Source organism: Prinia subflava, chromosome Z, assembly GCF_021018805.1.
Source record: "Prinia subflava isolate CZ2003 ecotype Zambia chromosome Z, Cam_Psub_1.2, whole genome shotgun sequence".
Taxonomy (NCBI): domain Eukaryota; kingdom Metazoa; phylum Chordata; class Aves; order Passeriformes; family Cisticolidae; genus Prinia; species Prinia subflava.
In genome coordinates, this window is record NC_086283.1 from 57,399,929 (window position 1) to 57,415,974 (window position 16,046).

General features: G+C 39.3%; 1 protein-coding gene across 3 annotated transcripts in view; it reads right to left on the minus strand.

The window, feature by feature from the left end:
• HOOK3 (hook microtubule tethering protein 3) overlaps nucleotides 1-16,046 on the minus strand; it is an 85,440-nt gene that overhangs the window by 11,833 nt on the left and 57,561 nt on the right. For 2 of the 3 annotated variants that reach the window (XM_063423488.1, XM_063423491.1), the window contains 9 exons: nucleotides 15,956-16,025; nucleotides 12,028-12,168; nucleotides 9,760-9,847; nucleotides 5,418-5,495; nucleotides 4,679-4,713; nucleotides 3,794-3,876; nucleotides 2,382-2,482; nucleotides 192-296; nucleotides 19-90 (listed from right to left, as the gene is read on the minus strand). In XM_063423488.1, the coding sequence (XP_063279558.1) occupies nucleotides 19-90; nucleotides 192-296; nucleotides 2,382-2,482; nucleotides 3,794-3,876; nucleotides 4,679-4,713; nucleotides 5,418-5,495; nucleotides 9,760-9,847; nucleotides 12,028-12,168; nucleotides 15,956-16,025 (773 nt within the window). The remainder of the gene's footprint in view (nucleotides 1-18; nucleotides 91-191; nucleotides 297-2,381; nucleotides 2,483-3,793; nucleotides 3,877-4,678; nucleotides 4,714-5,417; nucleotides 5,496-9,759; nucleotides 9,848-12,027; nucleotides 12,169-15,955; nucleotides 16,026-16,046) is intronic. The other variant, XM_063423490.1, reaches the window with a different exon arrangement.

Genomic DNA, 16,046 nt, shown 5'->3' on the forward strand with positions numbered 1-16,046 from the left:
GGTTTGTGAGATTCTTACCATGTTGTACCAGGCACTAACGATAAACTTCTCCTCCATTTCTCTTTGACTTTTTGTTTTCTCATATTCTTTCTATAAAACAAAAAATCCATATATTTAAAATCAAAATATAATAGAAGTATTAGTCTCTAACTAAAAAACGAGTTTTTACCACAAAACACAAGGATTACTACCTCCAGGGAATGAAACATTCTGTCCCGCTCCTGCAACTGATTTTTCAGTGCCTGAATCTCAGGAGCAGCACCCTGGTTCTGTTTAGGATCTAATGTGCGGATGACCTGCAAGAGAAAACCAGTTTGCTTTTTATTAAATATGGCAAAAGTAATCTTGTAAAGGAATTAAAGCCATTTAAGTCAGGTTAAGAAATAATAATTTAAAAAGTAACTTTAAAATGTAGCTTAAAAAAGTAACTTAAAAAAACCTTAAAATATGTCTACCTCTCTTATTAACTGTGACATATTAGAGCATCTGAACAGGGCCCTCTTTCACAGGAGCAGGAAACAAAACTACTGACAAGAAAGTGTGATACCTAAAAGGTTCAGTACCCCAGACTCATATTGCAGTTCCTAACCCAGGCTGCATTGCCTTGGGCCAATGGTGACAGAAACAGCTTCTGTAAGATTTCTCTCTTAATAGATATCATTTTCCTGCCTGACAATTTCTCCTGCATGAGGAAGGACTGCTTCTATCCTTATGGATATTTGCCATTATTCACCTACCTGCAGTATCAGGTGCTGTGACTTCTAGGTAGCTCTGTTAAGCCAAAAAGCACTCTGTGGCACATGCATAATTATTATGCTATTAAAAAGATGAAGACACAGCTGGTACACTTGTATGTGTCATCCAAGAGTGCTACCAAACAGAGCTAAATCAAGAACAAAACCAGCAAAATGCCTTAGTTATTAAGCCTTTCATAGAAAATGGCTTGAAACTTTTTAACAACCTCTGGCTATACAGAAATAGACTTCTCATCTTTTATCTTTCTACCTATTTGAGTTGTGTCCAGATATGAAATAAAACAATGCTTTAAATTTCAGTGAGACCCTTTTACTGTATGGTAAACATATGAACCCTATTAGGAGTGGCTGAGGGAGATGGGTGTGTTTAGCCTGGAGAAAACGATGGTTCTGGGAGCTCTTACCACTCTTTCCTTGAAAAAAGGTTGCAGCCAGGTGGGGGTTGTGGCCTCTTCTCCTAGGCAACCAGTGACAGGATAAGACAACATGGCCTCAAGCTGTGCCAGGGAAGGTTTAGGTTGGATTGTTAAGCATAGGAATGGGTTGCCTAGGGAGGTCGTGTAGTCACCATCCCTGGAGATGTTCAAGGTACTGGATGTGGCACCTAGCACCATGGTCTAGTTAACACAGCTGTGATCAGTCAAAAGCTGACTTGATGATCTTGGAGATCTTCTCCAAACTAAATATTCTATGATTCTACTCTATAAAAGCATATTATTTTAATAAGAATATACTCATTAGACCTGGATACACCTTCCATAGCGTAAGACTATAATGATTCCACAAAAAAAAAACCCCTGCATCAAAACACATCAATAACAACAAAAAGGAAAACAAACCCACAACACCAAACCAAACACAAATAAAATGAAAGTTGATGAAAAGATGATGAAAACCTAACTAATTAATGCTACTGTTGTATCAAATACTCTTTAATAATACAGTACATACAAATAAACAAATCTTACTGAAAAGGGAAAAGCTGTCTTTCAGTGGAATGTACTCTAAGACACATCAACCAATATAAAATGGCGGGGCAGTGAGACAGAGAAAATTTTTTAGACTTCCTGAAGACATTTCACAAGAAATAATTCAGGAAACTCCACAGTAGTAAAAGAAGAAAGCATAAAGTTTTGCCAAATTAGGAACTTACTTACAGATTCCAATGTAATAATATACATTTAAAGACACTGATATGCTTTTAAGAAATTCAAAGTAGTGAAGTATAGTGCCAAAATATTGCTGTTTCAAAGCTAGTAGTATAACCATATTCCCAATACTTAAATATTAGTCACCTTCTTGACAGAAGCATATATCAAGCAATACAGGCAAAAGAGAATGCTGAACATCATCAGAGAAATCTAACAACTACTGAAGGTGATACAGTCAAAAAGATCACTTTACTGCAAAAAAGCATCAATAAAAGAGTCTCAAAAATGGGGCAATCTTCTGCAGAATTAATCCATATTAAATACTGAAATGATGAGATGATAATCAATAGAGCTTCCTTCTCTTTAACTTACTAGTGTGTATACAGATCCCTCCTTCATTTTTATTCCCACAGAGTGGACACGTAATACAGTCTCTGTCAGACAGGGATAATTAACATGGAACACATCTACTTACACTTTTGGCCTTTTCCAAATACTTTTTGTATCGTTCCTCCATTTGCTTCATTTCTTCCTCCTTTTTCCGTAGAGCTTCTTGTAATTCCTCAATTTTAAGTGCTTTATATCAGGAGATGCACACATTGGAAAACAACATCATTATATTATGCATATTTTCACGTTTTACAACAGGCACTTAAGGCACAGCTAAAATACATTCAGTTAAGAAAAACTGACATAAGAAACCTGGTGTGGCAGATATCACAGATTCAATTACTGTACAGCTCAGAAACACATTAAAAATATGTACTCCTATAAAATCTCATAAAATAGATCTTTGGGGACAAAATTTGGCTTTTTAAGACTACAACAAATAAAGAGAAATGAAATCATAAAGCAATCATGTCACTGAACACATTTAGAAAATGGGTTTACTAATGACTTAATGCTACTATATTATCTTGGCATGTAATACAGGCAAATGTGATTTTTTTCTTATTTTATATAAGATGAATAATTCCTAAGAGGCACAACTACTGCTTAAACCTACTAAACTGTAACAAGAATATACTAAATTTAATTTCCCCCTCATGTTTCCTTAAGCAGCAATCAAGATCAATAGGACAATTTAATTGCACAGATTTTTCCGGTGTTGGTGTAAGAATATGTCAAGCCACTATTACTTCTACACTTTCTACAGAACTTCTCAGATCTCAGAAAACAAAATTATATTTTTTCTATTTTTTTCCTCCATCTCACTACAAATAAGAATTTTATCACAAATCAGAAAGCCATTGGTTACAATCTTTTGCCTTATTCTAAGATAACTAGTCTTATGAAAAATCTGGACTAACTCCCTCATTACTTCTCTGGAAAAAATGTAGCAACAATGTGCTAAAAACCAACTAGATGCTTGGTTCTGCATACCCTTTGAACAGTATGACACATATATCTTACATTCTCTTTGACCAGTAATGGAATGTTTGTCCAAATTGCAACACATTTTTGAAAATACACTGAAGGAAAATACATTGGAAGTAAAAATGAGTTAGTGACAACAGCAAGGATCTTCTAAAATAGGGTCTTATGAGACATGACAGTTCTGGACAGCTGAGGTTCAACAGCAGTGAGCTGGTTTCTATGGCAAATGATATTGGGCTTTGGGACTAGATGATCTTCAAGATCCATTCTAACCTCTTAGCATTCTACGATTTCTTACTATGGTGTTTCTACCATGTTTCTAAATGCATTTCAAGTGTTAAAAACATCTTTTTGGCCACCCTGGTTTCCAGAGACATTAAGAACATACATGTCACTTCCATTTAAAATGTACATTTTGCTTACCTGACGCCTCCTTTAGGTATTATAATTAAAGATGTTGCACATGAAATAATTTACAAAGAAAAGAAATTAACTGCACAGGTAACTCACAACTGTTGTTGCATCTTGGTTCCAAATCTTCAATAATAGCTCGTTTCTTCTGTAGCTCATTGTTAGCTTCATGGAGCTTCTCGCTGTTACAAACCACAGAAGCACACATTGTTTCACCAGTAGTATTACTGTGCTTGAAATGAGTTCTAAGCCATACAGAAAATCCTCAGAGAGAGATTATTTCTAAGGTCATGCTTGATACTTTTTTTTCTGTGGAGCATGAGGACAAGTGACAATATTACCACAGAAATATTCGTTAGATAAGATGAAAAACATAATTCTCTATGGAGAACTGCAACAGCAAACAGTTTCTTTGTCAGTAACCGTACTTAATTTAGAACTTAGAGTTAACTGTACAATGAGGGCCTGAAATGAATATTCATAACAGATATTACATTGAGAAAAGAATGGCTAAACCCAAAGGCAACAGAAATTTCTTTTTGCAGGGCTGTCAAAAAGTAAATACTCTTAGGGAAGTAAAAGATGTACAAAAATAGCACAATAAAATGATAGCACTCCCTAAAGTATTATCCTCTATGCCATAGTGTATATCAAAGAGTAAACAAATTCGTTTTGTTTACATTAACATGCTTCCCTCAGAAGAAAATTACTTAGTCCTCTTGAGCAAAGATTTGCACAATGTTAAGCAAAGTTTTCTACCCAACACAAAATGATGGTTCCCTCATCATGCTTACTTTCACAGTGGTTTTCTATGGGAAAAAAATAGAATCTGAACAGCAGATTCCCAAATATTCCTGTGTTATCTAATCTCTCTTAGTTGTACATTTTCCAGATTTATGATTAATGACTGTCTGCCTTCCTCATTATATAGAAAAACACATCATTTCAAACTGCAAACACAATAGGCAAATAAAAAATACTTACAGATGTTCTTCAAGTTTCTTTTTCAGAAGAACTGACTAAAATAGAAAATTAAATGTTTTATTTTAATGTATTATGAAGCTTTAACATATTTTAAAAATTATTTTAAAACATGCAATTTTGACATTCTAACCAAAATCCAACTTTTTTTACTTCAATTTTAGACCACAACTATAAAGCCTCTGCGGTAGCAACGTTTCTCATTATAGATGTGTGACTTCAGTAAAATTAGAACCCTGTAGAACTTTACAAATATTTTCCCAGGAACTAGACCAATAAAAGCAAGATCCATAAATAACAGAATTCTAAGGCAGTTGTTCTGATTTGTTCAGTACTTTGTATTGGAAAGTGCAGCAAAATTTGCAAGAGCTGTCCTCTTTTTGCAAAAACCAGTATTGCATGGCAACTTGCATGAAGACATGTAGCAAATTAGTGGAAGTAAATTCCCATCCCCACAGAAACTAGGAGTATTTCTAACTGCAGTGTACCAAAAATGTCACCTTTTTGGTGTTTCTTATCGTTACTGATTAAAGACACATAAAAATCACTGTACAACTTACAGTGTTCCACTTTCTGGTTAAATCACATTTAGATAAGCTCTTTGAATAAAAACTTTGAAGTAATTTTTAATTTTTAAACTCACTTCATACATAGTGAATATCTTTCCAAAGGAAAAAAAAAAACCAAACTCAAATGACTATGAACTGAAAGTAGTGTTAAGTAAATAGAAAGCCATACTCACAATAGCCTTGAGCAGAAGCCCATGCCAAGAAACAGAGATGACATTAGTATAAAGCAAAACAGCAGCCAACAGAAGAAACTATTTAGAAAGTCATGAACAGAAAAAGTTAAAGCTATGTATTTTTTACGCATGTGCAATTTCTTCCTGTGTTCTCATGAGCAATTTCATCTTGTAACATTTTCTAAAACATGTCATTAAACCCAAAAATAAAAATAATAAAGAAGCACATTTACAAGTTGTTGTGTTTAAATCAGAATTCCAAAGGAAAACAATTTCTATTTTGGAAAGTAATTTTAAAACAAAAATCATACAACTAAGAAAACCAAGGAAAATAGCCAGTCTGTTGGGCTACAACCAAAATTAAGAGATGCAGGTGTTTTTGTGGTGTGATGCTGGATTGTGTTATTGCCACATTGATTAAATATAAAGCAAATGTAGAATATTTAAATCTGCAACTGCCTTTTTAGTTTGTATTTACACAGTATAAATCACATGGGAGGGTTAGCATGTGACTGATGGTCCAAAACACCATCAGAATATAAGATAAAATTATCAACAAAACAATTTCATTGGTTTTCCTCCAATGCTCTTTCAACAAAGTTTTAGTCACCTTGCTAACAGAAAAAAATACTGTATGCACTCAGAAAGCTTTTTAGTTTGGTTATACTTCAAAATATTGTCTTGGATCACATTCCTGGGGCATGTTTTGTCATTATTACAGAGGAGATTTTCTTATTGCATGACAAGAAAGGTGGGGAGCCATAAAAACAAATCAATATGGCTCTACTGACTTCACTGTAAGAAATTTGCAGTAACTAAGGATCTGCAGGTTTTGACCATTTGGCTTTTTTCTTTTCCAGTCCTCTGACAACTGCAGCAACACCACCTCTTCTGTAACAAAAAATATGTGTATGCTTCTATCAGTCACAAATCATTTGAACTGTCCCCATCACTTATCATTTAAGGAACTACCAGCTGGCTGGGACAAGAAAGGGAAAAAGTTGGAAGTGGTGCCCATTTCCCTAGGGTAACAAAATACAAATTGAACTCAGCTGCCTTTTTTTTTTTTTTTTTTTTTTTTTTTTTTTTTTTTTTTTAATATCCTTGTATTACACTTGGGTTTACCTTGAAACAGACACAACTACTAGTCAACACTGATTCCACTTGTGTATTATTTATATAGTACCTGCACTGTTGAGGGAGTAACCTCTCTCCCAACTAGACAGATTATGTTTTCACAAGCAAGAAACTAATTGTGATAAAAGCCCAGACAATTAAAAGAAGCAGAAATTAGTTTACCCACATTAATTGACCCAAGACACACGATTAGGAAAGAGAATAAAACACTCAATGTGCCATTCTAGGCAACCCAAGATCCTGTATATACTTGGCAGATAAATTCAAACAGATCCCTCTAAAAATGGGCAAATATTATTTCTGGGATTTCTGCAGTATCAGTAAGCTTTAAAGACTCATACAAATCTAAAATGTAATTACTACAATTATTGTTCTCTCATAGGAAGATGAGTCTCCTGAACACTACAGAAATAAAAGCCTTTTTGCTTTAAGTTCCTTTCATGGTTAAACAAGCCAAAGGAAAAAGTCTGTCCCCTTTTTTAGGGCAAAATTTGGTTTCATTTTAGATGTTAATGTGGCAGATGGCTAGGTTCTGGCCTGAAGTTAAGCTAACTTAGCAGGGTGTGGGAAACTATGGGTCATCACTTCAGAAGACTGCTGAATGAGATCAGTAACACTGTAAGGTGATCAAAGTCACTAAACAGCACCATGATGGATGGTCAGATTTCAAGAATGTTGAGAGTAACGGTTTGGGTTGGAAGGGACTTTTAAAGGTCACATAGTCCAACCCCCTGCAACAAGCAGGGACACCCTCAACTAGATCAGGTTGCTCAGTCCCCTGTCCAACCTGGCCTTGAATATTCCATGGATGGAGCATCCACAACTTCCCTGGGCAACTTGTTCCACTGTCTCACCAAATGAAAAAGTGGCTGAACTTTATGGGTAACTGAAGAGGTAACAGAGTTCTGGGGACCTTTTAGGGAGGTGTTGTATCAGTAACAGCATGTAAGGCCAAGACTGCATATGTTGCATTACGGAAAACATTAGGCGTGTGATGGATTTAACAAGTGGGGCAGAAATAACTAAAGGCAGGGTGTTTTTATAGGAAAGGAGTAGGGCAGAGAACAGAACAAGGATGATAAAAGACAGTGATAAGACATGCAAATGATGTAGCCAAAGCTGTTCAGATAACTGTTGAGTAGCCCCACATGACTCCTGCATTCCGGAGGACAATAAATGAAGCCTTTCTGAGCAGAGCAGACAAATCTGAGTTGATTCTGCAGTCTGAAAGATGGGGGTAAGGAGGCTGCTGCCTTGCTAGCAGGGAACACTCAGGTTGGACTAATCATGCATCCCAACAGAATGTGTCAGCGCTCAATGGCACAGAGCTGCCTTCCATTGCACTTCAATACAAAATCAAACCTGCTTGCCCTTGTGGACTTTGGCACATAGCATGTAACACTGCAAGGACACTTGCCTGGGTGATTGCATTACCTCTCCATCTTTTTGGGCACATCTAAAAAACCTTTCAGCTTTAAAACCAAACAAAATTTATAAGAAAAAAACCCAAAACAAACAAACACACAAACAAAAAAAGACAACAAAAAGCAAACCTGGACTCTCAGCATATTCTTTTGGACTGAATTAAAACGAAGTGTCAATTTTCTGGATTGAGCATGTTTACAGTGTAAGTACATAAAAATAAGAATTTCAGTGCACTGTTGCAGAAAAATAGCAAAAAACAGAGGAAATCAGCTGAAAATTATGTACTGGTGAACTGTATGCCGTGTCTCTCTTATTGCTTCTTCATATGTTTCTGAAGAATCACTCTTTTTGTACAGCTATCCTAAAGATAACTCAGGTGGTCTCAGCACAACTTTGAGGTCTACTTGAGCAGCTGGGTTTAACTTCTGAGATTTGCTCTGCTTTACAAGGGAGATTACATGAAGGAAACATGATGTCAGAAGTTCTTGCATCCTCAACACTTGGCTACATTCCCTCTTTTTCTTAAGAGTAAATGAAATCCTACAGATCAAACTCAACAAAACAGGCCATGGGATCAGTGCCTATGAATCACCACTGCTATGGTCAGACCAACACAGAATCCGTAAGTGCAGACACACCCTAAATTACTGCCACAACCAGAGCCTCAAAAGGGACACAATTAAAACTGCAGTAAATAAAGCTGAATACAATTTGACAGGGATCATTTACAATACTCAGTATCTGAGAATAATTTTTTCATATTCTTGTTCACCCTGAGAAGATTTTGGCCAATAATCAAGACAATAAAGAACATCTCAGAACAGACCTATTTTAACAAGCATTCTAAAACACATTCTAAGTTATTCGGGAACATAATCTTGTTGGAAATCAACTAGGTGCTTAACAGTCATATAGTTTATTCTGAAAATCAAATGGGTAAATTAAATTTAACACAGTCTTAAATGAACATAAGCATCTAGTAAAAAAACCTTTCACTATTTCATACAAATTAGTTAAAACAAACCCGCAAAAATAGAAAGCAGCACACTACAGTTTGTTGCCAATTAGCAACATGATACACTGAGATTGTGAGCATACACTACCCATATACAGTCCAAAAAATTGCTGCTTTCAAGAGAGTTCTAGAGCTTTTTTTGAAATACAGGAGTTAATAAACAATTTTTGAGTGGAAGACTGAAAGTTGTTTTCCACACTAACTCAGTTACACTGTGTATTCTCACATTTAAAATAAAGTTAACTCTGTCTACAGAAACAGAAAATGCTGCATTGTGTTGAGGGCCTAATTACATGATTTTTTTCAGTTTTGGTCTGCCTGGCTGTTTTCATTCAACAATACATTTATATGAAGAATTACAGACCTTCCAGTGGCTGGAAAGGCCTTAACTTTCATTAAGAAAACTAAACTCAAAACAACTTCAGATGCTTTATTAATGGAGAATCAACATTTCTTCTATTCCCTACAAAGCCCTCTGTTCTAATTACATAATTTTAATGCTGAGTTTTCTATTGCAACAGACAGTTATTAAAATAAAACATGTGTGACCACCTTTTCTACATACAATGGTTTTCTATTCTAAACATTTGTCTTACATCCTAGTTAGAGAAGCACAATTTACTGCTAAGACCATACAAGTAAATACATAAAACTTTCAGAAATCTGTTTGTATAATGCTTTTACTCTTTTTTTTTTTTATAAAAACATAAAAGTTTCAGAAATGGTAACTACTCGAATGTAAGTTCGATGTACATTTCTACTTACATCTTCAGCTTTTGAACCTTGATCCTGCAAAGATTTTTGTAGTTCTTCAACCTGGGACTGTACTTCCAGAAGTCTCTGATTTACCAATCTAGGAAAGAGACAATACTTGTTTAAAAAACCAAACTGCAAGAGGAAGTCTCAGATTTTTAGTGCCCAGTGCTTTTCGATCTTCTACACAAAAGAACGCAATACTGTAAATTACTCACAAAAAAGTTACAGCAGTTCCAGAGGTTATAGCATCCAGGTGTTCATCGAGAACATTCTCATATTCCTCAAGGACAACATAATTGCATGCAAAAAATTAATTCTATAGAAATTAATTCTATATACATGAAAGAAGACCTTTTAACAGTCAGTTTTACTGTGTGAGAGCCACTAGCTTATGCTTTTACACTGTTACAGAACCCTATAAACCTCTAGGTTGGAAGGATGTCCACAGGTTGCCTAGATCCAACTTGCTTCTTAAAGCAGGTGCACTTACAGCAGACTGCTGGGAACCACATCCAGTACCAGGTTTAAACACTTGTGAGGACGGAGGTCTAGCGGCCTCTTTGGGCTTGTCTTTGAGAGCTCAAATCCATATTCCATATTTTGTCTGTTGCCTCTTGTCCTTCCACTCATCATCTCTTGAGAACAGCCCAAATCTGTCTCCTTTCTACCTTCCCATCAGACAGATGCAGTTCACAGTACACTCTCCTCTATGTCACCTTTTCCTTGGCCTGGACAAACCCCAGTTCTCAGTTTAATTCCACTTAGCACATATTCCAGTGTCTCTCACCTCAGCAGTATTCTGCTGCACTTCTACACATCCACATCTCTGTGGGGATCCAAAATTACATGCTCTGTCCAGATGTGACATCATAACTACTGATAAAAGGTGAACAATCATTTTCCCAGACTGACTGTCTGCACCTCAGTAAGGACAGTCCAGATCACAGTCAACTGCAAGGTCCCCAGATAACACAACCTCATTTGCCCCTCACTAGGACCCCAGGGCTTTTGCAGCAGAGCTGCTCCACAGCCAGGGACAGGGGTCCAATCAGTTCATTTCTCTGGACTCTTGAGCTCCTCTGAATAACACCTTTCCCTTCCAGAACATCCCAAAATGGTACTATTCTCAAACTTGCTAAGACTGTAGCCCCTCTCATGAGTGAAGTTGTTAATAAAAGTGATGAACCGTGCTGATACTGAGGAACTGGTTGCCAGTTGTGTTTCATTTCACTGACAATACTACTTTAGGCTCAGCTGTCTGATCACTGTCCAACCAATTTTTTTGCTCTCTTTACTGTTCACTTACTTGGTTTATATATAGCCATTCTGAACATAAGGATACCATGGGACACTTTATCAAAGGCTTTGCTAAAGCTAAGTACTGTCCTCTGTTTCACCTTTCTTCACACGTGCAGTCATTTCATTGTCAAGACAACTAGATTCGTTTGGCATGATTTGCTCTGAATAAATTCATGTTAACATTTGCCTATTACTTTCCTGTCCCTCGTGTGGCTGGAAATCAATTCCAGATGGACTTGCTTTGTGAAATTTCCAGAAAGTGAGCTGTGGCTGACCAATCTCTGTAGTTCCTCATGCTCTTTTTCTTACCCTTCTTGAAGGTGAGTGCAGTATTTACTTTTTTTCAGGCTTCAGGCACCTCCCCCAGTTGAAGGGGAAGACAGGGGAAGATGAGATAGAGAACAAAGTCAGAGCTCTGATAGAAATCAGCCTCACATCACTATCACCCAAATACTGTGGCATGCTCTGATGTACTCTGATCCCACAGACATCTGTATGCTGACTGGCTCAATCCAGCAGGATCAGCTAGAGAAGGCTGCTGAGGAACACGTCCTGTTAAGTTTTAATATCTACAAGGATGGAGACAATCTCTCTGGGCAACACAGTCCAGTGTTCAGCAACCCTCACAGTGAAAAAAACACATGTTCTTACATTTAGATAAAATTTAATGTGTTTCAAACTCCATCCACAGCCTCTTGCCCTGTTGCTGACTATTACTGCGAAGAGTCTATTTCCACCTTCTTTAGACCCTCCCACCACACACTTTGGTAAGATACATTGGGAAGATCTAACCTAAGCCTTCTCTTTTCCAGGCTACATAGTCTCTATCCCTCAAACTTTACTCATGCAAAAGACTCTGCAGTCCTGTAATCACATCCTTGTGGCCTTTCACAGAATCGATTCCATTAAATCCATGTCTTTCTTCTCCTTGGGATGTCTGTAGGAAAGTCAGCTGAAGCAGAGGACAGAATTTATTACCTATTTTCTGTCTCCAGTTCATTCTTCCGTAAGTTTGCATCATCAAGAAGGCTCTGCAGCAAGGCAATCTTCTCATTGTCAGAACCTTCTTGGTTCAATTTTAACATCTTGTTCTCATGCTGAAGGCGGATGAGTTTCTCCCTAAACACATAGAACACAATTTTGTAAAAAAAAGAATGCCAATATCTGTAACAAAGGAAACACAGTTTACCACAGGAAGCAAAATAGTAACATAAATAACATCTTTTTAAGGGAGATACTGCAACACCAAGCAGCATGTCTTCAAACCCCCAAATACAACCCCAGTTGCAGAAGTTCTAATGGCAGAACACAGAACACAAGGAAATTACCTCAGTGCCGCCATAAGAACTCAGAGTAGAGCTCAACAGATTTATAAGGAGAACAGAGAATGCAAAACTTAATACCAAGTATGAAGAAAGACTGTAATCTCAGCTGTCACTGAACTACTGCGTAAATCTGAGCAAGTCACTTCAACTCTCGGTCTGTTTACACAGAATCACAGAATCATTTAGGTTGAAAAGACTCCTAAGACCATCAAGATCCAACACAAACCCAGCACTGCCAAGTCCACCACAGAACCATGTCCCTTAAGCATCACGTCTACAGATCTTTTGAACACCACCAGATGTTGATGACTCAATCACTTCCCTGGGTGCAAAGCTTGACAACCTCTTCTGGTGAAGAAATGATTCCTAATACCCAAGCTAAACCTCCCCAGCACAGCTTCAGGAAAAAAGACCAACCCCCACCTCGTTACAACTTCCTTTCAGTTGCAGAGAATAAGGTCACCCAGAGCCTCCTTTCTCAGGATAAACAACCTCCTGCTCCTCCTAGGACTTAACCCTCCCAGGCCCTCCTCCAGATCTACTGTCCTTCTCCAGACATGCTCCAGCCCCTCAATGTCCTCTTGTAGTGAGACAGTGCAAAACTCAAGGTGTGGCCTCACCAGTGCAAAGTACAGGGGAAAATCCTTGCCCTGGTCCTGCTGGCCACTCTAATGCTGATACAGGCCAGGATGCCACTGGCCTCCTTGGCTACCTGGGCATTCAATGATTGAGGTTCAGCTGCTGTCAACCAACACCACCAAATCCACACCAGAACAACAGGTGCTATCTACAGGGACCTGGACAAACTGAAGAAGTGGGGCCATGAAAACTTCATGAGGTTCAACAAGGCCAAGTGTAAGGTCCTGCACTTGGCCTATGGCAACCCCCAGTATCAGCAGAGGCTGGGGACGAACAGATGGAGAGCAGCCCTGGGAGAAGGGCTTGGGGGTGCTGGGGGATGAGGCTGGACATGACCCAGCCATGGGCACTCCCAGCCCAGAAAGCCAAACGTGTCCTGGCTGCATCCAGAGCAGCGTGGGCAGCAGGGGAGGGAGGGGATTCTGCCCCTCTGCTGTGCTGAGACCCAACCTGGAACCCTGCATCCAACCCTGGGGTCCCAGCACAGGAAGCCTGTCAACTAATTGAAGTCCAGAGGAAGCCGGTAGGGTGATCACAGGGATGGAGCACCTCTACTATGAAAACAGGCTGAGACAGTTGGGGTTGGAGATCACTCCAGGGATACCTTAGAGCAGCCTTACAGTACCTGAGAGGAATGAACAAGGGAGCTGTAGAGGAACTTTTTGCAAGAGCATGGAGAGACAAGTCAAAGCAGAGTGGTGTTAAACTGAAAAGGGGTGGTTTAGCTTAGACATTAAACAGAAATTCTTTACTTTGAGGGTTTGGAGGCAATGGCAAAGGGAGATCTGGATGCTCCATACCGGGCAGTGTTCCAGGCTAGGCGGGATGGAGATTTGAGCAACCCAGTCTACTATAAGGTGTCCTTGCCCATGGCAATGGAGGTGGAACAAGATGATCTTTAAGGTCCCTTCCAACTCAAGCTGTTCTATGGCTCTATGATTAGTTCCTGCTGTGCATCTTGTCAGCCACTCTTCTCCAAGTCTGTAGCACTGCACAGGTTGTTGTGACCTGAGGGCAGAACCTATCCCTTGGCCATGTTGCATTTCACACAGTTGTCCTCTGCCCTCTGATACAACCTGTTCAGATTCCTCTGCAGAACCTTCCAACCCTCCAGCAGATCAACACTGTGCTGAGTAAGCCAAAATGTTATTGTATTCCATATCTACCTTTGCCCAAAATTGTTACACTCTTCCTGCAGCTGGCAAACAGAATGGTGGGGTAGGGGCTGGGGGGTGCCCTGGGCTCTTTAAAAACTGAAGCACTCAGGCAGAGTCACTCTCTGCCCACTTGGTTTGCCTCTTGGTTCTTTCTCCCCTCTACTTGCTAGACTAGCAAGTTGAGAAGCTCTATTTAGCAATCAAAAACTGTTTCAGAGTGAATTTTCCAAACCCTGTCTGCAGCTACTCCCTCAGTATCCTTCAGTGGATCCCACATACCCCCATGGACTTTCGGATGTCTAAGTGCCATAGCTGTTTCCTCCTGTACTGTGGACAGCTTCTTGCATCTCTCTTCCAGATCAGTGGTCTTTCTATCAAAGATTGTAGCAAAGAAGGGCGTAAGTAGATCAGCCTTCTCCTTGTCCTTTACTGGTATGGTTCTCCTTGCACACAATAAGGGACTGAGATTCTCCTTAACCCTCATTTAATTGTGAATGCATTTATAGAAACATTTTTTACTTGTCTTTTGTTGGCAATAGCCAGAATAAAATATATTTGGGCTTTGGCCCATCTAATTTTCTCCCTGTATAATGGCACAACATTTCTCTAGTCCTCCTGAGTGCCTTTGCTCCTTTTTCCAAATGTGCTCCTTTTTTATCCCTAATTCTTGCCAAAGCTCTGTGCAGCCCAGCCAGTCTTCCAGATGGTTCACTATTTGGCACATGGAGAAAGCCTGCTCCTGCACTTCAACAGTTCCTTCTTGCCCCCTCAGACTCCTCTGCCCTTCAGGATTGACTTTCCAAATAAGTCTGTCAACCAGACCCCTAAACGGGCCAAAGTCTGCCCTACAGAAGTCCAAAGTTGAGGTTCTGCTTCGCCTGTCTCCTTAATTTTCAAAACCTCTCTCATTCAGTGGTTGCTGTGCCCAAGACGGCCTCTGATCATCACATCATCCATCAGTCCTTCCCTGTTCACAAACAGTGAGTCCTTATCTTTCCTAGCTGACATGCTCATCAGCTGTGTTAGGAAGTTATTTTTGACACAGTTCACGAATGTCCTAGACTGATCACTTTCTGCTGTGCTGCATTTGCAGCAGCCATCTGGTGCTGAAGTCCTCCATAAGAAGAAAGGCCAGCAATCTCAAATCCTCTCCCAGCTGCTCATAGTATACTGCATCCTAGGCAAGTGGTCTATGAAACATCCACCACAATATCTGCCTTGTGCCCCCCCCTTACTCATAAATACTCAACTCTTTTGGAACCACCATCAAGCTCCAGACAATCAAAACACAACAAGAACCTTTTTCTAATATCCCACCTAAACCTTCCCTGACATAAATTCAGACTATTTCCTTGGGTCCTGTCAGTGGTCACAACAGAGAAGAGATGACCGTCTGCCCCTTCTCTTCCTCTCATGAGGAAGGTGGAGATCACCATAAGATCTCTGCTCAGTCTCCTCCTCTCCAGGCTGAATAGATCAAGTGACCTCAGCTACTCATCATATAGTTTCCCTTCAAGGCCCTTCATTATCCTTGTGGCCCTCCTTTGGATGCTAAGAGCTTTATGTCCTTCTCATATTAACGCACCCAAAACTGCACACAGGATTCTGCCCAGCGAAGGGCAGAGCAGCAGCAGGAGGGACAATCTCCTCCCTTGCTTGGTGATGCTGTGCCTGATGGCCCAAGGACACAGCTGGGCCTCCTGGCAGCCAGGGCACTGCTCACTCACGTTCAACTTGCCATTGATCACTGTAGAAGTCAGTAAAACAAAGCATGCATTAGCTTACTTTATTTCAGGAGTAATGATTTCTGCTGCTAAACTGTCAGAAGGCTCTTGTCTTCCCAGAGGCATCAGTCCTGAGTAAGGAAAAGCACACC